At 36.4% G+C, this 25,559-nt stretch overlaps 2 protein-coding genes across 3 annotated transcripts in view; one reads left to right on the forward strand and one right to left on the reverse strand.

Annotated features, from left to right (window-relative positions):
- LOC126831460 (E3 ubiquitin-protein ligase RNF13) overlaps positions 1-5,784 on the forward strand; it is a 39,081-nt gene extending 33,297 nt beyond the window's left edge. Inside the window, exon 12 of the mRNA XM_050561965.2 lies at positions 1,103-5,784. Within this exon, the coding sequence (XP_050417922.1) occupies positions 1,103-1,239 (137 nt within the window). The 3' untranslated portion in view covers positions 1,240-5,784. The remainder of the gene's footprint in view (positions 1-1,102) is intronic.
- Positions 5,785-7,534: 1,750 nt separating this feature from the next.
- Positions 7,535-16,778, reverse strand: LOC126831567 (2-acylglycerol O-acyltransferase 1). Of its 2 annotated transcripts, none has more exons than XM_050562149.2 (5): positions 16,687-16,778; positions 13,783-14,103; positions 13,222-13,396; positions 10,711-10,910; positions 7,535-8,113 (listed from the first exon to the last, which is right to left on the reverse strand). In XM_050562149.2, exons 1-5 carry the CDS (start codon positions 16,757-16,759, stop codon positions 7,956-7,958), a joined length of 927 nt encoding a protein of 308 aa, XP_050418106.1. In that variant the 5' UTR covers positions 16,760-16,778; the 3' UTR covers positions 7,535-7,955. The 2 variants fall into 2 exon arrangements, with proteins under 2 accessions (XP_050418106.1, XP_050418097.1); XM_050562140.2 differs by having other exon boundaries at positions 13,783-14,275.
- Between the last annotated feature and the right edge of the window lie 8,781 nt (positions 16,779-25,559).

Genomic DNA, 25,559 nt, shown 5'->3' on the forward strand with positions numbered 1-25,559 from the left:
TAGCACTCTGTATGGCGTATGCCCGTCTGTATTAGCCCAGTTCGAAGCAGATCGATAGGACGTTAAACCCCATTTCATTTCTAATGGGACGGAAAACTGCGGTGCCGTATACAATTTGGCATGCACGTAAAAGAACCCTTGACAGTTGGAATTCGAAATAAGAGTAGGCTGTAGCGCTGCTGTCCGTGCAAAATTTCTCTTATAGCACACTGCTATGCGTATGCCCAGTCAGTGCAGAACAGCAGGATCTTAAACTATGTTTTATTTCACTAAGTTTGATGATATGAGCATTTTCTGCTTAGGCTAATAGTAATTGCAGGAGGACAGCACCACACCTAAACAAAATACACAAGACACCTCCGCTGACAAGATGGACAATATACAGACATATTGCAAACAATACACAACAAATATCTAATGGATGGGTCCGGGGGCCAGCTGTAAGAGTCCACTGCGCTATACAGTCCCAGATCTGTAGTGCTACAGACCTCACTCAAAATTAAAACAAAATATCAATAAAGGAAACAATCCAAGAAAAAGGGGGAATATTTCCCAAACGTTTTATCAGTCTTGTGTGATTGGCTATGTGCTACAAGAAATTGCAATGTCAGTGTGTTGAGAAATGAGGTAAATGACAAGTAAAATTAAGTGGATTTCTTTGATTATGAGCAAACTACTTAATTACATTTAGTTGAAATTTTTATCTAAATTGGTTTGTAAACAAAGGTTCTTTGCACCTTTAAAAAAAATCAGGAAATTTTTTAGGAATTCTTTTCGGAAGCAATTGAAATAGAAGTATTAGTCACACGCAGTAAATCCCTATATATATTTCTAATTGGACTAGGTTTACCATCTTTTGTGAGTTTATAGTTCTAAAAATAGCACAAAAGCAATTTTGCCAAAAATCCAAGTTACAAGGTTTTGAAAGCCCAGCGACAATTTGTGGAAAATTCAGCCCTTTTTCCGGAATGTTCACATGAACTTGCTAAGCTATCTACTACTGAACAATAAAATAGAATGAAATGTTAATATTTTAATTAAACTGAATTTGTGGTAATTAGATTAATTCTTTAAATCATGTAGGATAATTTGTTTTTTTCAGATAATTCTTTAGCAAGTGCAGGTAACCCAACACCTCCCAGATCTACAACAGGTCAGTCTAACACAGCCTTCAGAGAGGAAGATGAAGTGAGTTTTGTGAAAGAAGACAAAAAATTGAAACTGAATCAAGTTGTTTAGTGACAAGATTTAATGGTTTTTTACTTCCATATTTTAAATAGATTTTTAATTACGATATTTTTGATTAAAAAAAAATTACTATAGGAGCTTTTACAGGTTTCCCTTTTTACTGGCCTTTTCTCTGACAGAAAATTATATAGGCCATTATATGGTATTGAGTGAAAGTACCCTTGTACCAATAGCTTGTATTGCTTAAAATGGACCTGATAACTGTTTCCATTTGCACGAAAGGTTTACTGAAAAATACCAAAAATTGATATTTATGAGACTGTTTGTGTTTTATACACCCACATTTTTATTTGGACGTATTATGTTGTTCGGCTGTCCGTCCGGACGTGCATTTACATTTGTGTGTGGACACTTTACCTACAGGCCACAATATTTATCCGATTTTGACGAAACTTGAAATATATGTTATATCCTAAAGGTCTTGGTTTCTTTTGACCTAGAGATGCAACAACTCTGCTTCTAATTAAAGTAGAATGTTCAGACCCGATTTACATGTTCGTTCGGTGAATGTCTTGACTGATTTCGATGAACTAGAACTTACTAGAAGCCAATCAAATTTTGATTTTTTTGTGATAACTAATTAATAATTAGTCAACTTAGCTGCTGTAGTCGTACATTATTGTTTTTTTTTTGTTTTTTTGTGGCAACCTTTCTTTCTATAAAAATGTTTTGTATGGCGAAATGAAAAACAAAAATTTCTTGCTGAAAGTGCTACTACTTAGGCAAAGTTTTTGATTTTGATTATTTTTTTCAGAGTTCTGCTTACATACTTTTGCTTTCCATTTGTACATATTTGAGAAATTATAAAGTTATAAACAATTATTAATATTATTTATATTTACATGGAGAGATTAATATATCTGAATTTTTTTATGTCATGATTGTTCACATGTTATATATATTTTTTTTTTTTGTCAATTCGCTCATTGATTGTAAAGAAGGTAATGTAGTGTTCCAAATGGAGCAGTGTCTATAAGGCCACACCTATTTGATCTTTCGTTTGTCAGATTTCCGGAACATAATTATGGTCATTGTACTTCTTTTATTTAAAAAAAAATAAATACTATCACACTCCTAATCACAAACAGCTGCTTTTCATTTCAAAGGTTTTAAAAATAAATTAAAACTAGAATTGTCCTAGAAACAGGTTTAAAAAACCGGCAGACCAGACATAAACTACACAGACAACTAGTTGATATTAAAGGTGCTGTTCCATACTTGCTCACATCTAAAATTTTTAAAGGTTGCACACAACTGTTGTTTACAAACCGATTTTGATACAATTTCCAATTGGCGTACTTTATCATTTGGCATCGATGTTTGACATGATTTCAAAGTATTTGCACTTTTATTAGTTTTAAAAAAATAAAAAATTATGACGTCACTATAAAAACAATCTAGGTCAAACATCAAAATGCTATGATCTCATTTTCTAAAGGGAGATAATCAGAACTTTCTGTTAATATATTTGGCTTACTACCTATTTCATTTGTAAGTTTTAAGTCTATATTTTGAAAAATAAAAAAAAGTTAGTTTAAAATTTTAACAATTTAAAGCTTATAATTAGGTCATGCACTGTAGAGACATTTCTTTAGACAAAACTTGTGAAATAAAAACTATTACCAATTGGTGAAAACTGCTTTTCAGTCTAAAAATGTTTCATTGAATGTCAAAAATTGTCTATGATGTCATTTCCTGCAGCCATTGAGCTATTGATCTAAATTGAGCTATTAGATGTTCAAGCCCTCCATATCATCGCCCTCTTTTAATAATACTACCCTTGTAAAATCAGGAAATGCGATGCCCTTGGTCTTTAGTATACTGACAACAAGCAAATTTTTGTGTATGTTTCCATTGTGGTGAATCAGTTTACAGCAAACTTTGGCCGAGTTGAGTCGCTGAATTCATCAGAACGTGCCTATTTTTGTACTGGTTCTGGTTTCCAGGAAAGAATAGCAAACAACTCTCAAAACCCCACAGAATTTGGTTTTGTTACCAAATGACAAATGAGTCTCTTCTATTGTTTTTTTGTTGATTTATTAAAAGTTTAATTTAAAGTGGTGTGGTTTATATCTGATTCAATGATGGGGTATTAATATACTGTTTGAAGCACAGGACCGATCAATTATCTTGAAATTAATTTTTTTATTATTATTAAAATTAACCTGGTGGCTCTCTTGCTCCTTTATTTTAAATTTAAAAATTTTAATTAAAAAAAAATTCGCTCGCTGAAAATCCAGACAAACAAAACATCAAATTGGTGTGGCCTAAACAAACCAACTCTTAATAAATTAATGGCAAATAACGTTTTATAAAATTTCCATAATTAATCAGGTGATAGGTATTTAACCAACCAAATACCATGCCTAAATTTGGGAATTGTTATTTAAAATATGAATACAGTGCTACCAGTGCATTTAAATAATGTTCACATTCCCATATAGATAGTACAGTCTTTTTCACATATTCCTGAAAATTCACAGATTTATTTTTATATGCCCTCGGAAAAAAAGAGTGTAAAGTAGGCCATAAAGAAGAAGGAAAATGTTCCGACTTTTTGGATTGATATTTTCAAATTGGATGTTGTGTTTGAGTTAGGGTTTGATAACAGTATTTGATGGTTTGGGTGAAATTCATTTCCTATTCTAACTTTAATTCCAAATTTCTTTCTCCAGGAATTTGAACTAGACTTTTGTATTATGTTTTTCGGAAGGAATGCCAAACATTGTTATATTTTGTATATTAATTATCAAAATGACATTTATTCACGTGGAGAGTTCATATTCATCTTATGGACATTTACATGTATCCAAAACCTTTTTAAAAAATGACCCTGTAGAACAAGAATATTATTTGTTAATTAATGCTTTTGATGATTCTCCTTACAAGATGATTGTTATTAGATAACTTGGGCCTTATGCAGCATTTTCATTGGCTAAGAGCTTAAATCTTTGCTATAATTTCAATCTGATTAAAATACAGATCTATATTTCGTTTCATTTTTTTTATACTTTCCATGGCCTACACTACATGAAGATCTGACCAGTTGTTTTGGGAGTTCGCATCAGAGGTCATTTGAGTGGCTTTTGACCCTATGACATTAGACATTTGATTAACCAATCAGCATTGATGTTTCTAGTCGATTACCCACAGTTTGGTGCATCTCATGCCAAAAGCTCGCCGTAACAGACCGTTTCATTGCCTAATCCCTCACATCATCCAGAACATGTCAATGATAACAACTCTTCTAGATCCTAGTGTAGTAAAGACATGTAAAAACTATAAAAAACAAAACTAAACGGGATCTGTGTTTTAATCAGATTGTTATAATTTTAGTTCCCCACCAATGAATCATTAGTATTCTTAAAATATTTTAATCTAGTCTAAAAACATTTTAACTTGTAAAATATTTTACAGAAAATGATCTGCTGGAAAAATATATTCTTCTTTGGATCAAACTGTATTGGAATAAAAATAGATTATAAATTCCATTCTAACATGTAAATGAATATAAAGATATGGTTAAAATACTTCAGAATCTAATAAATCTCTTTTTTACTCTGATATAAATAGTTTTGAGATAATTTCCCTATTAGAATTTGTTAATTTGTTGGAGAAATTTTGAAAAAAGTAACCCAAGAATTAAATGCTTTAATATTTTGATAATTTACAAAATTTGCCAATCGTATACAAATTGGTAGTTCCCGTAAATGTTGCTTTCCTGGCAAAATTCTACCCCAAGCAAGGCACCTGTAACTATTGACATAAAAATTACCATTTTATGTTAGTCTCATATTCAATAAATTCTTTATTTTTTTCCACACTGACTGAGTGTGTATATATTTTTTGTTGTATTGGTAGTAAACACACAAAAATCTCTTATAATATTTATGATACCCACTTTCCATTGATATTTTCAATAAAGCACCAAAATGAAACATCTTCATTATCAGGTTCAGAGAGTGTGTCAGATCAAATGGGATACTGAGAATAGATTGCACATGTATAGGACCCAAATTAAAAAATGTTGATTTAAAATTATCTACCTGTAAATGATGATAGTGATACTACAACATAGTGGATATGATAGTATGTTTAGGCCCGGATTAATGGGGGGGCTGACTGGTCTGCAACCAGCCCCACCCCCCAATATTAAAAGGGCCCGAAAAACATTTGGTAAACCTATCTATCATAGTGACCTACAAATTACTTTTGTGTGATTGTGGTGGGAAATGATCAGAATATTATGCCCCCTTTTCACTGTCAATACAAGGTCCAAATGACATTTTCAGACAGGGGCCCCCATGCAGGCTTAATCCCGCCCTGTTAATGTGACTATGGTGATTTTTATGTTGTTGTTGCATAGTGATATTAATATTGCAGAAATTGCTACTATGAGGTATGTGTTGGCAACCATGTATTGCTGTATATATAAGAATGTTATTACATTAGTATTTGTATGAAGATATTACCATGGTGATGATTATTTTGTATATTGTAATATAGATATATAGATAATATATTCAATGATTATTACACATTTTGTATAGTTTTTATTTAAAAATTATATAATGATAAAACTGAACAAGCATTTTCCATCCAAGATACACCCACAGTTTAGAATAGATGAACATCGAACAAGGAAAATCAATAGGGTTCATCGACCCATTGTCTCAATGCTTCACATCGAATACAAAAAACCTGTTAAAAGCTGATTCAAGAATTACGTTCTAATTTAGTATGTCATACACATGCTGACAAAAGCTCATTTTTTAAAATTGTGTCCTTATTGGTCATGGCTATTGATGTTTAATTTATACACAGTGTTTATGGTCAAGTGAAGCAGAAGCCTTTTGATTTTCTGGGATTTCCGATAATTGCTGCCAGAGTTACAGTCCTTGAAAAATCTTTTGGACACTTTGGAGACTAAATCTTTACTATTTGTGATAATAACTTAATGGGTTGTTAATCTTGGTGAGTTTGGGGTGTCATTACCTACAAAACATTAAATATTCGACAACCCTTGTGGACTTGCTTAGATGACTTAGCTGCTGTGGTCATATGTTTAGTTGCCTGGCAATCTATCCTTATTGTAGTGAAGGTAAATTAAACAACATTAAAGAAATTACAAATAAAAAAGCCTATGTATCTGCCCCTGTACACAAAAAAAGTACTAATTTTGGTAATTTTCTTTAATGAAAACCAGATGCCGGCAATAATGTTATTGATGATATGGATACTCCTCCTACATTATGTCTCTATGTCCACAAAGCTTAGACCTGCAACGATACATTTGCATGCACTCAAAGCAAATGCATTTTTACGGGTCCACAACCAGCAAATTTCTCTTCATAAATGAAAATTCTTAAATTGAGGGATGGAAATATGTCATGTGATTCTGAAAACAAAAGACCCATACTATGTGACTGCCCATTGATCAACTCGCTCTTGACAGCATATATTGATCTATTAAAAAATATGAATAAAACTTATCTGAATAATGATCAAAATTGGTTAAGAAAAACGCCTCATGCTCTTATCTCAGGTACAGGTAAATACTTTAAATCTGGCTTCGAAGTAGACCCAGATGGTTGACCGAATCCTGAGAATATTATTTAAAACATCACCCTGCCTCCTCCTTACTCGCTTTAGTACGCTTTTCTATGATTTCTTAAGGGACAATATTGGTGTCAGTCATTATCACATATGTGATAGAGCTGGTTAAACACATTCCAAATATAATTTTAACACAAAGATCATTGCTACGATAGCCGAGTAAAACAGGTTTCCTGAATTGGAAGTGACGAATCCCAAAGGAAAACACGAGTCATCCATCTGTGTATGATGGCCGATATTTGTGGGTGATTGTGACCAGTGCAGCTCCTTTAAAACAGGTCATGTATATTTTAAGTTGGACTTTTTTATCACCATCTGGGAGCTGCAGTGGCTCAGTGACTCTGGATTTTCCAGCATGGTTTGCCATTGTCAGTTGTGCAGAATAGTGGGCCTGACAAAGACAGTGTCTAGTCGCTCGGAGGGGATAAAAACCAGAGGTCCTGTGTATGTGTTGGTGTGCTTGTAAAAGAACCATTACTAGTTAGAATTTGTAATAAGAGTAGGCCTTGGTGCCACTGTCCATATTTATGGCGTATACCTGTCTTCATTAGCCCAGATGGTGCATAAAAAAGTAGGATGTTAAACCCCATTTCATTTAATTCATTTATCCCCATCTCAGTTTATAAACCAATTTTCAACCTTTGCACAAAAAAAAAAGTTCTATTTTTGTTTTATTTTGTTTATATTTGCCAACAATTATAGTAGAAACCATAAAAATGCATTTTTATCCATTTGATGGTAAAATTAACATTTATTAGTTTTTCATATAGAACCTTCAACTTTTAATTTTCCACTCTAATTAAAATTAGCCTAATTCAAAAATTTGATCTGTTTTTACTGATATTACACTACATCATAATCTTACTAACTTTCTATCAAAGGGATGTAATCTCTACATAAATAATTGTTGTTATATACTAAAGAACAAAAATCGATTTGTTTACATGGAGGCCATTATTTTTGCCTACTTTGGGTTTCAAATCCCACCTAGCCACATGGCAAGAATATCTCTACATATAATTTGATTTGTCAATTTGTACGCATGATCTGAATATGAAAATGTAGGCGCATAAAAAGTAGCATGGTCAATATCAATCCTTAAAAACTAAATGATCATTTTCACTAACACCATATTTAACTTTATATTTTTCAAATAGTTCAGTAAGAGCTTTTAAATATCTGTCATGAAGATCATCAACTTCTTCCATTGTTGGTTTCTCATTCTTCTCTATATTAATAGGTGCACCAACTAAAATGAAAAAAAAAAGATACGCCCTTTGCAGCTAAATCATCCAAGCAGTCAACAAGGGTTGTCACATATTTAATCTTTTCAAGGTAATGGGGGGGGGGGGGGCATTTACAAGACAATTTTATACAAATCAAATTGTAATTTTTGTCCTTCGAGGGTTCACAAGGTGCTACGAACTGAAACAAAGGCCTTAACTCTGGAAGTAATATACAAAAATTGTTGAAATTCAACAGCCTTTTTATACGCCCACATTTTCATGTGGATGTATCTTGTCGTCGCCACTGTCCGTCCGTCCACAATTTGTTTGTGGACACTCGACAGGTCACAATTCTTATCCGATTTTGACGAAACTTGAAATATAGGTTTATCTCCAAAAGATCTCGGTTGCTTTCAATATTGGCATGTATCGGATCAAAACTTCATGGATTATGGCCCCTGTCTGTACGAAAAATCATGTTTTTAGCTTGTGGACCCTATAGAGGTCACAATTTTTATCCGATTTTGTTAAAACTTGAAATGTAAGTTTATAACCCAAAGATCTCGGTTCCTTTCGATATTCGCGCATATCGGACCATAACTTCCCGAATTATGGCCCCTGATTGTACGAAAAATCGCGTTTTTAGCTTGTGGACCCTATAGAGGTCATAATTTTTATCGGATTTAAAAAAAAGTATTATTATGTCACTGTTACACCCTAAGGACGGCTGAGTTCGAATTTTGTGAAAATCTGCCCCAAACTGACAGACAAAATGGCCGCCGTTCGTTCTCAAATAGCGTAAAAATATGGTATATCAAGGTTGTAGACCCTATGGAGGTCACAATTTTTATCCGATTTTGTTGAAACTTGAAATGTAAGTTTATAACCCAAAGATCTCGGTTCCTTTCGATATTCGCGCATATCGGACTGTACCTTCCTGAATTATGGCCCTTAATTGTAGGAAAAATCACTTTCTTTTTAGCTTGTTCTCTATCCATCTCTCGAAAATGTGGGCGTATCCTGCCTGGCAGTCGCTGGTTCAGTTTAATAACTGCAGCCTAATTTGCATTAACAAGGTTTTCAGAAAAAAGGGAATAACTCTGGAAATGAATGCCGAATATTGATTGGGTTTAGCCTCTCGTGACGACAATGCTACAAACCAAATTTGAAAAAGGTTTGTCAAAAACAGTAGAATATATTGCATTCACAAGCCAATTGTTGGCGTACCAACGGATGTACCCAAACTATGTGTGGGCATATAAAAATAGTTTCTTTGTCTTTGTTGTTTTTTTTTTTTATAGATATTGGTTTTTATCTCCCTTTGGGAGATAGACCTATATTTCAAGTTTCGTCAAAATCAGACAAAAATTGTGTCCACAAACGAATTGTGGATGGATGGACAGAGGCGACGGCATAATGCGTCCACATGGAAATGTGGTTGTATATCGTTGTCACCTCTGTCCGTTCGCAATTAATTGTGAACACTCTACAGACTACATTTATTATTCAATCTTTATTAGTTTTTATACTACTATATAGAATAACTAGAGCATCGCTAACGCTGCAATATAAGTCCACATTCCTGCCTTCATTGATATGGTACTTTTTAAAATGAAGAGAATGAAATATCAGATAGCTGCAATGACCGTAATATGACAAAGAGGCTAAGAAGGCTAGGCGCTGGGTTTGTTTTGCCAAATTTAGAGACTAAATATTAACAAAAAAGTGGGTGTGAAACCGCCCCAGGTGGTCGGGGCATGCACCAAAATAAATGGTTGCTGTCTTTACGGTACATGTATAAGAAATAAATATGCCAAGTTCCAAGATGATCCATTCAGAATTGCAGCCTGTAGATAAATACAAAAATTGGATGTGGCTCTGCCCCTGGTGTTTGACCCTTGTTTCACTTTGTAGAACCTTGTCAATGCCCTAGAGACAAAATTTGACATCAGATCAGTATTAAATTCAAATACATTATTTAAATTGGTAAAACAAAGAATTTCAACAATTTCCAATAATTAGTTCTAGAGGTTATGGTCCTTGTTACACTTTGTAGAACATTAAGAATGCTTAAACGACACAAGTTATTATCCATTCTTTATTAAATTGCAATGCATTTTTTAAATTAGTTAACTTTTGGGGTATTATTAATCTTGTTATACTCGAAAAGTTCTGTCCAAACTGTATAAAATTGATTTCAAGTATCTTGTAAATGTACCCATTACCTACAAAAGAATGAATATGTGACAACCCTTGTCGATTGCTCAGATGATTTAGCTGCTGTGGGCATATGTTTCGTTGCCTGGCAAGCTATTTTTATTCTAAAATTAAGGGTCAGTATCAATTAACAATTTCTTGTTATCAAATTATTTCCTTATCGATTATTATAGTCTACATTTTAAACCTTTCATGTTACAGCAGGGTTGGTCTTGCCATTGGCGAAATGGCCTTAACATAGTTTTTGAATTATCTGTACCCTATAGACATAGTCCTTACAAGAGATATTGTTGAAATGCTGCTTGACCTGGGTTTATTTGTTTGGCACGTCCTGATTTTAACCACTCACCAGCCATACTTTCACTCTTCAAAATTCAGTTCTATGCAAAACCAGAAAACTCACCAACACTATTAACAGGATGTCTGTATGGTATCAGTCCAAAATTATAATTAAAGATACCCCGCCCATGAAATATAGGGGGAGAGAACCCCAACCGCTTTGTACAGAAATCCTGAAATTTTCGTAACCTGGAACCATCAGGATTTGTCACCTGAACAAACAGGTTGTTTTCTCCAAAACTATATACTGGTACAAGACTAGCACTGAAAAAATAAGACATTATTTAAAATTTATAGCACTGTAATCTATTAGGAAGTGTAGCGGAACATGGATTCTGAATTTTCTTTTCAATTCTGTACAATCTGAGGAGCATTCAGATGCAACCTAACGAGACGAGAGTAGACATTGTCTTGATGACCAATACTCACATCAACTTTAAGAATAACTTGAGATGCTTCCACTCCTGAAGGGTCTACCTTTAATTAAAGACTGATCTTTCGGTTGTTCATGAATATGAATAGTACAATTACAATATATTGAATAAATCTGTTTAAACTACATATATTATTATTCGCTTTGTTTTTATTATACAACCAGTAAAACAAAATTTTAAACAATAAATAATGAAAAGAAACAGAATCTGTGTTTTAATCAGATTGTTGTTGAATCAACCTATTTCTATTTACTTTACTGCAAGCACATTAATTGACATCAATACATGTTGATTTTGTTTTTTTAGTAAATTTTCCGTAATTTTGAAATATTTTCTGTATAAAAGGACTCATATTGCACTGAAAACTCTTGTCATGAAACATCTCAACATAATATTCAAGACTATTCAAGTTCTACTGGTAACAGAAAATACACACATTCATGTAATATACTATTCAAAAAAAGTAGGGGATATTTGATTTTTAAGTGTTATTAAAGTCACCTAATGAAACTGACGAAGAAACAAATGACAAAATGAAATGAAGTTCACATTCATCGATTTATTCCAAATGATCGTTAGACTAAGTAAGGCACAGACTGACCATTATAAGGGTAAAATGATACCCGGGGTCAAACAGCAAAGTTACCACAGCATCACAACCAAGTCAGTAACGGGTAAATCCTCCTCTGTTTGCCAAACAAGCATTGATCCGACGTGGCATACTCCTAATGAGACGTCTAAGGTCATTTTGGTCCAGATTGTCCCATTCCTGTTGCAACGCAGCAGCAAGTTCTTGGACATTGGCAGGACGTTGTTGACGTTGACGTAACCTCTGTCCAAGCATGTCCCAGACATGCTCGATGGGGGAGAGGTCGGGACTCAGTGCTGGCCAAGGTAATGTGGTGATGTTCTGTTGTTGGAGGTAACCTGTAACGATCCTGGCCCTGTGACATCTTGCGTTGTCATCCTGGAAGATGAAACGGCGGCCATGACGTCGTGCGAACGGCACAACATGGACTGCCAAGATGTTGTCCCGGTAGTACTGGCCTGTAACACGCCCTGCAACAACATGTAAAGCCGTTCTTCCAGCAACAGTGATGCCTCCCCACACCATAACAGAACCACCCCCAAATCGATCATGTCTGATGACGTTAACGTCTTGGAAGCGCTCGTTTCGACGACGCCACACCCTCCTACGTCTGTCCAAAAAATCAACAGTGAACCTTGACTCATCTGAAAACATCACATTGCTCCAGCGTCGATTATCCCAGTGTTGACGATCCCTACACCAACGACGTCTTGCCTGAATGTGATGATCTCTCAAACAAGGGATCACGTGAGGACGTCGGGCGCGAAGGTGACCCCTATGCAGTCGATTCCGAATCGTCTGGCCACTCACTCTCACACCAGTGTCTGTTTGAAGACGAGCGCTGATCTGATTTGCTGTGATGACACGATTTCTCAAGGCCAAGGTACGGATAAATCGATCCTGGGCTTGAGTTGTCGCCCTTGGTCGACCTGAGCGTGGTCTGTCCTGTACAGATTGTGTATCACGGTATCTGGACCATAGCCTGCTTATGACAGACTGAGAAACATTCATCGTCCGCGCCACAACCGCCTGTGTTGTGCCGATCTGTAGCATGCCAAGGGCACGTAACCTTTCATTTTGGGTAAGCCGACGCATATCAAAATTTGTTTTCTGGTCACTAAAACAATTAAACTGATGTTTCCACCCTGGAATTCAATGCCACAATGACTGTAACATTCAAAGTCAGAGTCGTGCAAATCTTGGGTTGGACCCCCATGATGATCCCAAGCATCACCTGCATTCCATGCGGTAGCTATTGGTGCGTTTGGGCGTCACATGTAACTGGAAATGTTTCTTCTGTTAGGTTCTATAGTGACTTTTTTCGTAGTCATTTGCATATTTTAGTATTATGCCCCCAAAATCAAATATCCCCTACTTTTTTTGAATAGTATACATACAAATTATATCGTCACAATAACACCAGTACCCAGCACTAATCATATTTACATTTTTATTTTAGGGTGACACTATATCCATCCAGAAACCTAAATAAGTACATAACCTCTTTGATAATGGTTTAAAATGGAAGTGTCTGTGAAGATCTTACACTTACCCATATTTCAAAGCAAGTCGACAGAAACCCTTTCGTTTTGTGGCTCGCACAGTGAAATTTCCTGGATTAGCATCCAATGCTTCACTTGCTCCACCTAAAATAACACACACAGCATTTCCTCCCGTTTCTTTAGAGAGTAAATAACTTATACTCTCCTTTGATACTTCCACAGCCCCTACATATGTAAAATAAAACAAATTGTTAAATAGTGAAATTCTTACAACATACAGGAGAACAAATGCTACAGAACAAAATATGTGATTTAATGTGGAATGGAATAGGGTTTAACATTTAAACTATGTCATTGTGAGATTAACAAATGCTGAATATTTATTTCAATAATTTGCTTGCCCACTGGGGTCTTTCTCAGTGTGAGAAAACAGAAGAATCTGGAGAAACCCTACAAGGCAACTCTTTGTCATATGCAATCCTGGGATCGATATCACAAGACTGGAGACTCAATGACCAACCTTAAATATGATCTAAAGCATAAGCATTAGATGGCTGCCACCAAACCTTGCTCTGAAACATTGGAATTTAGGCCCATCAATACTCACTCACCTGTTAGCATGAAACAATCTCGAAAAACGGGAAACATGAATTGTCCACTTAAAACTGTTAAATATGACGTCAAGCCTGGAAACAGCTCACTGAAACCGGATCCTTCTGTACAGAAATTTCCAAAATGGCTATAACACAATATTCCATGTGGATGACAACCAAATATGTAGTTCTTTTTCGGATCTAGGTCCACAGTTTTTATTAATTTTAATGGGAAAAAGTTAGCGTAATACTTCCATAGTTTCCACTGTCTGAAGCATTGAAGTCTTCGACCTCCTCTTGCTGGTGTTTCACGATCGTATAAATAATAAGCAAAATATGCTAAGGGGAGATAATAATATTGGGTAAATAATAGCACATATAGACTGAAGAAAAAGCAACCAAAACCGAAAAACAAGAAACAACAAGTAAAAAAGAAAACAGAGAAGGTCTCTAAACGTCTAGACAACGGAATATTTAATGGAGCAAAATCAAAGCCAAGAATTTTCATTTTCTGAAACAAAAAATCAAAATACAATTGTTAACTATGAAATGAAATTAACTAGGGTTTAATGTCCTATTTTTCTGCACCAACTGTAGGCCAAACAAATTATCAGATACCCACATCAAACATCATTAAAGATAGCTACGCAGAACGTGAAAATACACCCACACAGCAGCTTTGTCTAAAAAAAACACATAGGCATAGACAATATGAAAGGAAAACTTGATGTCAAATTTGGAAAGGATAAACTTCGACAAAAGCCGTACAGTGTTTATGAGGAAAATCTTGATGAACTTTCCCAGCCAACACTAGGATCAACCAGCGGCTGCCAGGCAGGATATGCCCACATTTTGCAAGAGATGGATAGAGAACAAGTTGAAAAGAAACATGATTTTTTTGTACAATCAGGGGCAATAATCCAGAAATTTATGGCCTGAAATGTGCAAATATCAAACGGGACAGAGATCTTTGGGATATAAAGATGTGTTTTAAGTTTCATCAAAATGGGATAAAGATTGTGACCTCTAGAGGGTCCACAACCTTCGTATTACACACTTCTACACAAAGAGCGGCCATTTTGTCGGGCAGTTTCATTTCGATTTTCCCGAAATACAAATTCAACCTTCATTACGGTGGAATGGTGATATATTTAAACGTTTTTTAAAATCGAAAAAAAAATTGTGACCTCTAGAGAATCCGCAAGCTAAAAATGCAATTTTTCGAATAATCAGGGGCAATTATCCAGGAAGTTAAGTTAAGGAACCAAGATCTTAGTGTGTAATGGTGATATATTCACAGGTTTTTTTTTTTTAAATCGGATAAAAATTGTGACCTCTACAGGGACCACAAGCTAAAGACTTGATCTTTTGTTCAATCAAGGGCCATAATTCAGGAAGTTATGGTCCGATATGCGCAAATATCAAAAGGAACTGAGATCTTTGGGTTATAAACATACATTTCAAGTTTAAAACAAATCGGATAAAAATTGTGACCTCTACAGTGTTCACAAGCTAAAAACATGATTTTCGTACAATCAAGGACCATAATCCATGAAGTTACAGTCCGATACATGCCAATATCGACAGGAACCAAGATCTTAGGTTGATAAACCTATATTTCAAGTTTCATTGAAATCGGATAAAAATTGTGACCTGTAGAGTGTTCACAAGCAATTGTGGACGGACGGACAGGGGCGACGACAATATACGTCCACATAAAAATGATTTTCGTACAATCAAGGACCATAATCCATGAAGTTACAGTCCGATACATGCCAATGTCGACAGGAACCAAGATCTTAGGTTGATAAACCTATATTTCAAGTTTCATTGAAATCGGATAAAAATTGTGACCTGTAGAGTGTTCACAAGCAATTGTGGACGGACGGACAGGGGCGACGACAATATACGTCCACATAAAAATGTGGGCGTATAAAATGGGGACCTCCAGGTTAGCAAGCCATTGCCAACGTCTTACTCACTGAGCCACTGCGGCTCCCATCCATTAAAAACTATAGCCTTTAACGCGTTCACAGGGTTTTTCGGGATAAGGGCATAAATCTTAAACGGAAAGTCGCGAAACGCTGAATATCTGTAGGATTCATTCTCTTATGACCCCAATACTTCACACCCAAATTTTACAATATTGGTTAAAAACTATTGCCTCTTTTGTCAGGGGCATCCATATTGATTTTGTTTAGTGATGGGGGGAGCAAAAATGAGACCCCTAATAAGAGTAACACAGCCACGAGCCGAGCACCGCAGGAGAGAGCTTTATAAGGGGGTGGGGGGTCTGGCTCATGCTCCCTCAGAGAAATTTTTTAATTTTGAGTCTGAATGATGCCATTTCCTGAACTTTTGGGAAAGATTTGGCAGAATTCTGATGAATAAAATTGAGTACTATGCATGGGAATTTGAAAAATATTCCTTAAAAACTATATACAGAATAAAAAGTCACGGTACACTAAATATCAATAGGGTTTGACCTCTCATGACCACAATGCTTCACACCAAATGTGTCTAAAACTGTAGCCTCTATCGCATGCACAAGGTTTTCAACAAAGGGGGCATAACTATGGGTCAATTGCCACTACACAGGCCATGTTTTTTTTTATTGGATTTCCATTGGGTTTTTTCCATAAGGGGTGGGTGTGGGGTAGCATGGAGGTTAGTTCTAGAGCATGCTTTAATGCATCCTCCAGATATATAACCCTAAACTGGCTTTTCATACAAGTCTAATCTGATAGTGCATGTTCATGTAAAATAAATAAGGATTTATCAATATGATGATGCACATGATGATGTGACACAATCACAATGTCATTTTTAAAGCAGGCTATTTGTGAACAAATCTAAAATTAGGTTATAAATTGATCAAGTTATTTTATCTGGAAACTTTCAGTTTTAAAAGAAAATACCTACTGCATAAGTATAAGTGCAAATCAGCCAATATGTCAACTTGCAAACTTTGTACCATTGAAAAGATTTCTTTCATCAATGTCAAGGTCCATTCTATATCGCGACCTTTAGGCTACCTAACCACCAAATCTTTTGGTTGATAGCTATCAGTACAGTATTAACCCTTTCAGGATCGATGGGACTATCATGTCCCATCATATTCAGGGGCCGCGGAACAGGGGGGCTGCGGGGGCTTCACCCCCCCCCCCACACACACACACACTTTTTTTTGCAAAAAAAAAAAAAAAAAAAAATTCGTTATTTCGTCCCATTCTACATTTATAATAATTATAACTGGCATTGCTCTCGTCATGGATAACATGAGTGGTGAGTCATGGTCAGCTTTTCTTTCGTGATAGCAGGAGGGTTTTGGGTTACTTAAAAATGCAAAAAATCACATCAAAGTTTCAAAATATTCTTGGGGCCCTTAAGCGGGCCCCAAATCCCACGCCGGAAGCTTCCGGCGCCTGCGACGCCTCCAGCAATACGCTCTCGCGTCGCTACGCGACGCTTCGTTTTCGGGACTTCGTCCCTCAATTATTATTGTCAGACCCCCCACTTCGGAAATCGCTCCGCGGCCTCTGCATAATGTGTAACATAGATTAAATTATCATTTGTCTTGTTTGTAAATATATATATTATTTGTCATATTGCAATATCTTTATGTACATGTTCATATTGTATGCTGTTTTGATACAATAAAATCTTATCTTATCTTATAGTGAATATTGCAATGCATAGGGCCTACTATGTACATTGTGGTCAGTATTACCGTACATGACAGTATTAGGTCGGTCTAAGGTCGGGTTGAAGAAGTGCAGTCTTATTGCAAAGAAATGTGTAGTGTCATTTCATTGTCAAGTACAATATCACCGGTATTGTTTTTGTAAGAAAATCCTTGTACATGTTTGAAGACACGGGGAAAGTTCAAAGTATGTTAAATGATTGTGAATTTTTTTCATGAAACTTTATCCTATTCTAAACCCTTTTATAGAATTTTTATAAAAACTGGGTAACATTTGCAATATTCTTTTCGGTGGGACTTACTTGTCCCGTCTGGCAGATACAACACCATTTTGGGACCTGGTACCAATGCGTTTTTTCCAAATTTATGTGGTTTTCCTTTGCGATTTTGTTGTTTTTTTCTAAATTTATCCTTTGTATAGATGACACAGAGGGGTTTTAATTTACAACAGGTCTGTGAAATGATGTTTTCAGAAAATCGTGGTCGATGCGAGGTTTTTCTAACTCTAAGACAAACGTTGAATCTCGCCCTCACAGTAAATTTTAGATAACAAACCTTATCTCTCAACCCTTCGTGTTTCGAGATAAGAGATGGTGCTATATAGTTCCACGTAGCAAATCCCAATGCAAATCACATCGTCGGGACTCAGTAAGCAAAATTGACAATATTTTTCATCAAAACGACAATTGGTTAATGTTATTTATAATATTTCTTTCACATCCAACTACAATTAAGCATATAATCCTACCTGAAACGGGTATAAATCATCGTATTTAAAATCGAGGCGTTAAGCCGTTACTAAGAACGCCATTTTTAAATGGGAGCTGGATGACGGTGTATGTCGGATAAAAACAACGCTTCATCAATTTAAACACGAATATTTGGAGTTAGGCGATAGTTGTGCCACTACATTGGCCTCTGCAAGTGTAATTAGTCATAATAGTATAAAAAATATCTTATTTTCAAGATGTTACATGCATTAATAAAGAAACTGAGTTTGCCACTTGGAACTAAAGGCACCCACCCAATCGTAGTTAAAATCAAGCACATCAGTAGCTAAGTAAATCTGTGACATGCATTGTATTCTTATTCTGTAATAAATAAAAAAAAAATGTTTTTCAAGTTAACATTGTTTACGCCTTTTGTTGAATGAATTTAACTATGGATTATTGTTTCAACAGTTTTCTTTGTTTCAACTGTCTTTTTAGTGTCGCTGATTAAAGTTGCGATAAAAATACAGATTTCAAGAATTACTTAAACTTTTTTGTCCTTTTCGTATTGAAAATAATTTACCTCTTTACAGCACGTCGGGACGTTCCAGTCCCACCCCAACCCCCTTCAGCAAAATTTGTAAAACTTAAAAATAATTTTGTGGGCACCCTTACCAAACCCAAATCATCTATAATTATAACGTATCATAAATCAAGAAATTTAACCAGATTTCAAGAATAACTAACTTCTTTGTCTTTTTCGTATTGAAAATAGTTTTCCTCTTTACAGCTTGTCGGGACTTTCCAGTCCCACCCCACCCCCTTCAGAACAATTTGTAAAACTTAAAAATAATTTTGTGGACACCCTTACCAAACCCAAATCATCTATAATAATAATAGATCATAAATCAAGAAATTTAACCACATGAGCTTGAAAGGGTTAAAGTAGTCAGACCTGGGTCCGGTTGTTCAAAGCTCAGTTAACTTATAAAGATTTATTAACATGGAGTTAACGGATCATTATCTTTAACGTCGAGAAAGTCGGTTGCTTGAGGCCCGTTAACTTTGAGAACGTGTCGTTAACTTGCCGTTATTTACATTTAACGAAGGTGTTGGGCTCCGTTATCGGTTTAACGATGGCATTAGTCGGCTGCCAGTCGAAGTATATAGCCTTAGCAAAATTCCTATAGATTACCAGTGTCGTTTTCTATAGAACATCCTAGACACAGAGAGGGGGGGGGGGGGGCTATCAAAATCATTTCCTGTAGGACGAAATTCATTAATAAGATAAGATAAGACAATATTTTATTGTATCATTTCATCCAGCAAGGACAGCATACACAGTTTAAACAAAATGCTAAAGACCCCTACGCGCAAGCGAATTATGGAAATAAAATTGAACCATATATTAGTCCCGAAATTACCTAGTTTGTATCGAGTGGCCGTTAAACCCCATTTCTCCCGATGGCTTAAAAATTCCCCCCCCCCCCAAAAAAAAAAATAAATAAATAAATAATAGTAATAATTTTCCAGCGTTGTTTCCCCTTGTCGGTGTTGCAGGAGTGTCGTGTGCTCGTTGCTATGCAAGTAAAAGAACACTTGACAGCTCGAATTCGAAATAAAGAGTATAGACCGTATAACGTCGCTGTTTGGGCCAAATTCCCATAATATAGCATAATATGTACATCTTCATTATCCCGGTTGATACTGAACAGTAATACATTAAACTCCATTTGATATTTTTTTTCTCTTCATACAATTGTCACTCCCTTACAGTATTTTTCAGTTTTTTCCATATATCTTATCTATTTTAGTGAGAAAATTACATTATAGATGTTTTGTTTCAATTCAAATATTTGTTAGGAATTTAACCTCAAATCTTATCTGAACTAAAGGTTTACAGATATACTAGTAGAAATACTGTTTTGAGACAACTTATATACTATAGCTCCTTGTCTGTTGTTCAATCCGATTAAATTTGTTGAATCAAATACTGTTTAAACTATTGTTTTTCATCCAATCCGAACGAATGGGTTATACTACCCTTTCCAGTCCCCCCCCCCCCGGTCATGTACCACTAACAAGGGGAAACCGCACCGGAGTTGTCATGTACATATCTGTGTAAGTGTAGTCAATGTGAAAATGAAGCAAAAAGACTGTTAAAGAGACCGAATTTGATGTTCATACACAGCGATGATGATGATGACTAACTTTGATGACATGTAACTGTGTAATTTTGATTTTCAATAATTGTTTGGTTTACTTCAATAAACTTTTGGCTAGTACTTTCATCGTTATCAAACGAGTCTTCAGACCATTTTAATTCGTTACTATATGGAAGCCTATAACTACCATTCATAATTTCTACTTTTCGCCACTTCACAACGCGAAAGTCGAAAAGTCGAAAAGTATAAGTTACGACAAAATGTGAGGCGACAACACGATATACAAGCCAAAATCAACTCGAAAATAGGAAATTAAGAAATAACACACAACGATAATAGCGCCCCTCTACTTTTCGAGTTGCATTTTGGCTTGTAGACCGTCTTGTCGACTTTCGACTTAGTCATATTTTTGTATTTATTGATGTCAGTAAGAAGGCGCCAACACGCTATACAAGCCAAAATGCAACTCGAAAAGTAGAAATTAAGAAATTAACACACCACGCTATTAGCGACTTTTCGCCCCTCGTTTTTTCCTAATTGGGGATCACGTGGCTAAGTGGGTAAGACGCTAGTTCGCTAGCCTGGAGGTCGGGTGTTCGATCCCTGCATTGGCCGAGAAAGTTCATCCAGATTTTCCGGCGTGGTTCTCCCTTGTCAGTGATGCAGGACGGAGGGGCTGACAAGGACAGCTGTCTAGTCGTTCGGATGGGACGAAAAACCGAGGCCCCGTGTACACATTGGCGTGCACGTAAAAGATCCCTTGGCAGTTGGAATTCGATATAAGAGTAGGCCGTAGTGCCGGGCAAAATTCCCTCATAGCACACTGTATGGCGTATGCCCGTCTTCATTAGCCCAGGTTAGGAGCAGAACAGTAGGACGTTAAACCCCATTTCATTTCATTGTTTTTTCCTAATTTCTACTTTTCGACTTGCATTTTGGCTTGTATACCGTCTTGTCGACTTTCGACTTAGTCATATTTTTGTATTTATTGATGTCAGTAAGAAGGCGCCAACACGCTATACAAGCCAAAATGCAACTCGAAAAGTAGAAATTAGGAAATTAACACACCACGCTATTAGCGACTTTCATAGCACACTGTATGGCGTATGCCCGTCTTCATTAGCCCAGGTTAGGAGCAGAACAGTAGGACGTTAAACTCCATTTCATTTCATTTCATTTTTATTAGCGACTTTTCGCCTCGGAAGTTGTTGTAGTCTCAGTTTTCCAGGTCGCATTTGAATACGTGCAATCAGGGCTCACACTGTATTTCATTCTTTTCCGTCAAAATGGATAATAATTTTTATATAATAAAATGTTCATATTTTTTTTCCGCCAACTGGGATATTTTATCTGCCAAATATGTCTGATAAAAAAACCACACCTTAGGCTACAACAATTTAATTTATTATATAGGCCTATTATAAAACAAATTTCCCGTACTGATATATACAATATACAACAACATACATGGCGATTGGGTAGTCTAGTGGTTTAACACGTGCGCGTGAAACCACAAGGTCTGACATTGATTCAAGTGGTGTGGTTTCGATTCCCCGCTTAAACATGACAAGGGAGTAGGATAGCTTGTCCAACCTTGTGGATTTTCTCCGGATACCCCAGTTTCTATCCACTGCTAAAGACCCCTACGTGCAAACAAATTATTGAAATGATTTAGTTTGCAACGAGTGGATGTTAAGCCAGCCTGGAGGTCGGGTGTTCGATCCCTGCATTGGTCGAGAAAGTTCATCCAGATTTTCCGGCGGATTCCCCCTTGTCAGTGATGCAGGGCGTGGAGGTCGGGTGTTCGATCCCTGCATTGGCCGAGACAGTTCATTTAGAAGGTTGTGGACACACTAGAGGTCACAATCTTTATCCGATTTTATTAGAACTTAAATATAAGTTTATGTCCTAAAGTTCTAAGGCCCTGTCGATATTTACGCATTTCAGACCATAACTTTCTGGATTATGACCCCTGATTGAACGAAAAATGGCTTTTGTTTTTAACTATCCATCTCGTGTAAAAGGTGGGTGTATCTTGCCTGGCAACCGCTGTTTTTTTTTAGTTGGCTAGCTCATGCAAATAACAGAAGACAAAAACACTGTGCAACATTTAAAATTAACACTAGTGTTAGGTGTTTTTTATTTTCCACCAGTGTTAACACTGGTATTACCCTAGTTTAGACACTAGTGTAAACACTAGTGCTAAATCAAGGGGCTCAGGATAAGGCACTAAAAAGAACACCAGTTATACACCACTACAACACAACCATAACACAAGCCTAACCCGGGACTTGAATTGACCCAATATTTAAGAACGAAGTTGTGCTTAAGTTTGTTCTTTGAACACATAATAACGTGTCTGTGCTGAAGTCTACTTAAAATCTAAGCACAAGAAAGTTCTTAAGAATTTTCTGGGAACACAAAATAAGATAAGTTTACTTAAATGCAAAGTCTACTTAAAATTTTCTAGGAATTGGGCCCTGGTTAGTTTTGGTCTTTTAAGGTCTGATGATATAAAGAAATGAAATGGGGTTTAACTAGTCGGGTGGTAAAAATTGAATAGCCACCCGAGCTGTGAAACTATGAGACCAAGTTTTTCTAGACCATGTTTTTGCGTGGATTCCAAACCAGGATGGTGATCAGGCGTTTTTGAGGTAGGCGTTTTCGAGATATTGGGTGAGGGGCAATGTCCGCAAATTGAGTTCGTGCTGATCATAGGCGTAGGTGGCGGGGGAAGGGGGAGGGGGGTATGAACCGTCCATTTTCCGGGCAATGTATTTCCGTTTTTCGGGCACAAGCATCAGCGAAGAATAAAATAACAGTATATTGTGTTTAAAGAATTTCTATTCAATCGATATTTTGGAGAGGCGATGGCAATTTACTAGTTTTGATACTTTGCTTACAATGTTATCTATATCATTATTCCATTTAGAGTTATGTTAGAAGATTAGTCCGAGGTGTTTATGTTGACTTACTTATTTGATTTGTACCAGGTTCATAAATAATGGTGGTTTAACCATTTTTGATGCGATTTAAGTTCTCCTCGAACTCCTGCAGAACCCAGCTCATGCCAAAGCCTTGCTTATATCACAGAAGACTATTTCGGTATATCGATGTTGATCGATGGCTCGAAAGAAGAAGTATGTTAGGTCGATTAGTTGGAATATAGTATAATCACTAGGTTGAAAGTCACTCCGGACTGGTGTTAGTAGATGACCCTAGGAGAAAAATTGTCAGTGGGAATTTTAAGCGTGATGAAAAAATAACAGACTTTTCTTTATTACCACCTTGCCGGAGTAGTCTTTTGCTGCATATTAAACGCAGCAATTATGTTGCATGAATATGATGACAAGCTGCAAAACCAATGATCGGGTGGTAAAAATTGAATAGCCACCCGAGCTGTGAATTTATGAGACCAAGTTTTTCTAGAACAGTTTTTTTTGCGTAGATTCCGAATCTGGGTGGTGATCAGGCCTTTGAGGGGGCGTTTTCGCGATATGGGGCGTCCAATGCCTACAATTGGGGGGAAATGTCATTATGTTGACATAAATGATTATCATGTGTATATGATGCCCCTGGACAACTGTTTTGATTTGTGGGGAGGTGGGCTGGGGGAGGAGGTTAGTGTGTATGGAGGGGGTGGGGGTGTAAAATTGGCGGGAAATGAGTTCACGATGATTTAAATGATGATTTTTTTTTAGAGCTTGGTAAAAAACATTTCTTTTTAATTCCGCTGCACATCTCTAAATATGTGTGTAAGATTCCCATTGTATGGGGCGCGGGGGGGGGGGGTAAATGTTATTTTGGGGAGAGAAACCGCGTGGTTCAAAATTGACCCGAAAAGTGTTTTCTCGTTAGCTTTTTCGTTCAGTCTGATTAAAACACAGATGCTATTTCGTTTCGTTTTTTAGTTCAAAATGTCGTTTTACTTGTCTTCACAACACTAGGATCTGGAACTGGAAGAGTTGTTATATAACAGGCGGTCTAGTTGATGTGACGAATTAGCTAATGAAGCGGTCTGTTACGGCGAGTTTTTGGAACTGTCGGTAAACCCCTAGAAACGTCAACGCTGATTGATTAATCAATGTCTGACGTCACAGGGTCAAAGGCCGCTCGTATGACCCTGACGCGACCTCCCAGTACAACGGGTCAGATCTTCATGTAGTGTAGGCCATCGAAAGTATAAAACAATGAAACGAAATATACATCTGTATTTTAATCACATTGCTTTTTCGTTCAGTACCAATTTCGTCATTCCAAATATTAGATTATAATGGTACTTTGCGAGGGGGGGGTGGATGGCCGAGGGGTTAGCACGCGCGCGCTGTGTCATACGGTCTGTCATTGAGTCAACTGGTGGGGTTTCCATTCCCCGGTTGTACGTGACAAGGAGTAGGGTTGCCTGTCCAACCTCGTGGGTTCTCTCCTGGTCCTCCGGCTTCCTCCCACAGCTAAAGACCCCTACGCGCAAGCGAATTATGGAAATAAAATTGAACCATATGTTAGTCCCAAAATGACCTAGTTTGTGTCGAGTGGACGTTAAACCCCATTTCTCTCTCTCTCTCGTACTTTGCGAGATCTGGAAATGTATATAAAAAACACAGTAAATCAGAGACATGTTTAGATATTAGTCTATTCTTAGTCTTCATCAGGAGATTAAAAATCAAAGTTCATAATATGAGCGGGATAGATATCTTCTTGATGGCTAATCAACAGATCGCATAGGCTATATCCTTTGGATATGCTTCAGATACCCATTCACATTGTTCATTCCAGCCTTGTATTCAGGATCATCTTGTTCGATCATATTGTTGCAACATAATTGTTGCGTTTAATGTGCAGTAAAAGACTACCCAGGCAAGATGGTAATAAAGAAAGAAAGGTTTGTTATTTTTCATCACAATTAAAATTCCTCCAGAAAATCTTTCATCTAGTGTCATCTACTGATGTAAGTCGCCTTTCTCCGTACATGGTACAAACATTTTTTTTCTAAACCAGCAATTACGTCATCAGAAACATCTTGCCTGTCCCAGCTCTTTAAAATTTGTTAGAAAGGTGGGAAAAGAACAGTAGATAGTCATTACCACTGAAAGCATGTAGGCCAAGATATTCTCGACACTTCAATACTAATCTTGATATTTTCGTCTAAGCAAACGTTCGGAAATCGTTGAAAGAGAGCTATAAAATCGAGCAAAAAAGCCAGTTGAACATGCGACT

The sequence above is a fragment of the Patella vulgata genome, chromosome 1 (assembly GCF_932274485.2).
Source record: "Patella vulgata chromosome 1, xgPatVulg1.2, whole genome shotgun sequence".
NCBI classification, from domain to species: Eukaryota; Metazoa; Mollusca; class Gastropoda; family Patellidae; genus Patella; species Patella vulgata.

What these genes read in the sequence shown, in the direction of transcription:
- LOC126831567 (XM_050562140.2), bottom strand. Translation starts at nt 14,272, where the DNA reads ATGAAAATTCTTGGCTTTGATTTTGCTCCATTAAATATTCCGTTGTCT. An exon ending in AGATTGTTTCATGCTAACAG is followed by an intron (nt 13,397 to 13,782) that starts GTGAGTGAGTAT and finishes TTACATATGTAG; the next exon opens with GGGCTGTGGAAGTATCAAAG. An exon ending in ACATCCTGTTAATAGTGTTG is followed by an intron (nt 8,114 to 10,710) that starts GTGAGTTTTCTG and finishes TTTTCATTTTAG; the next exon opens with TTGGTGCACCTATTAATATA.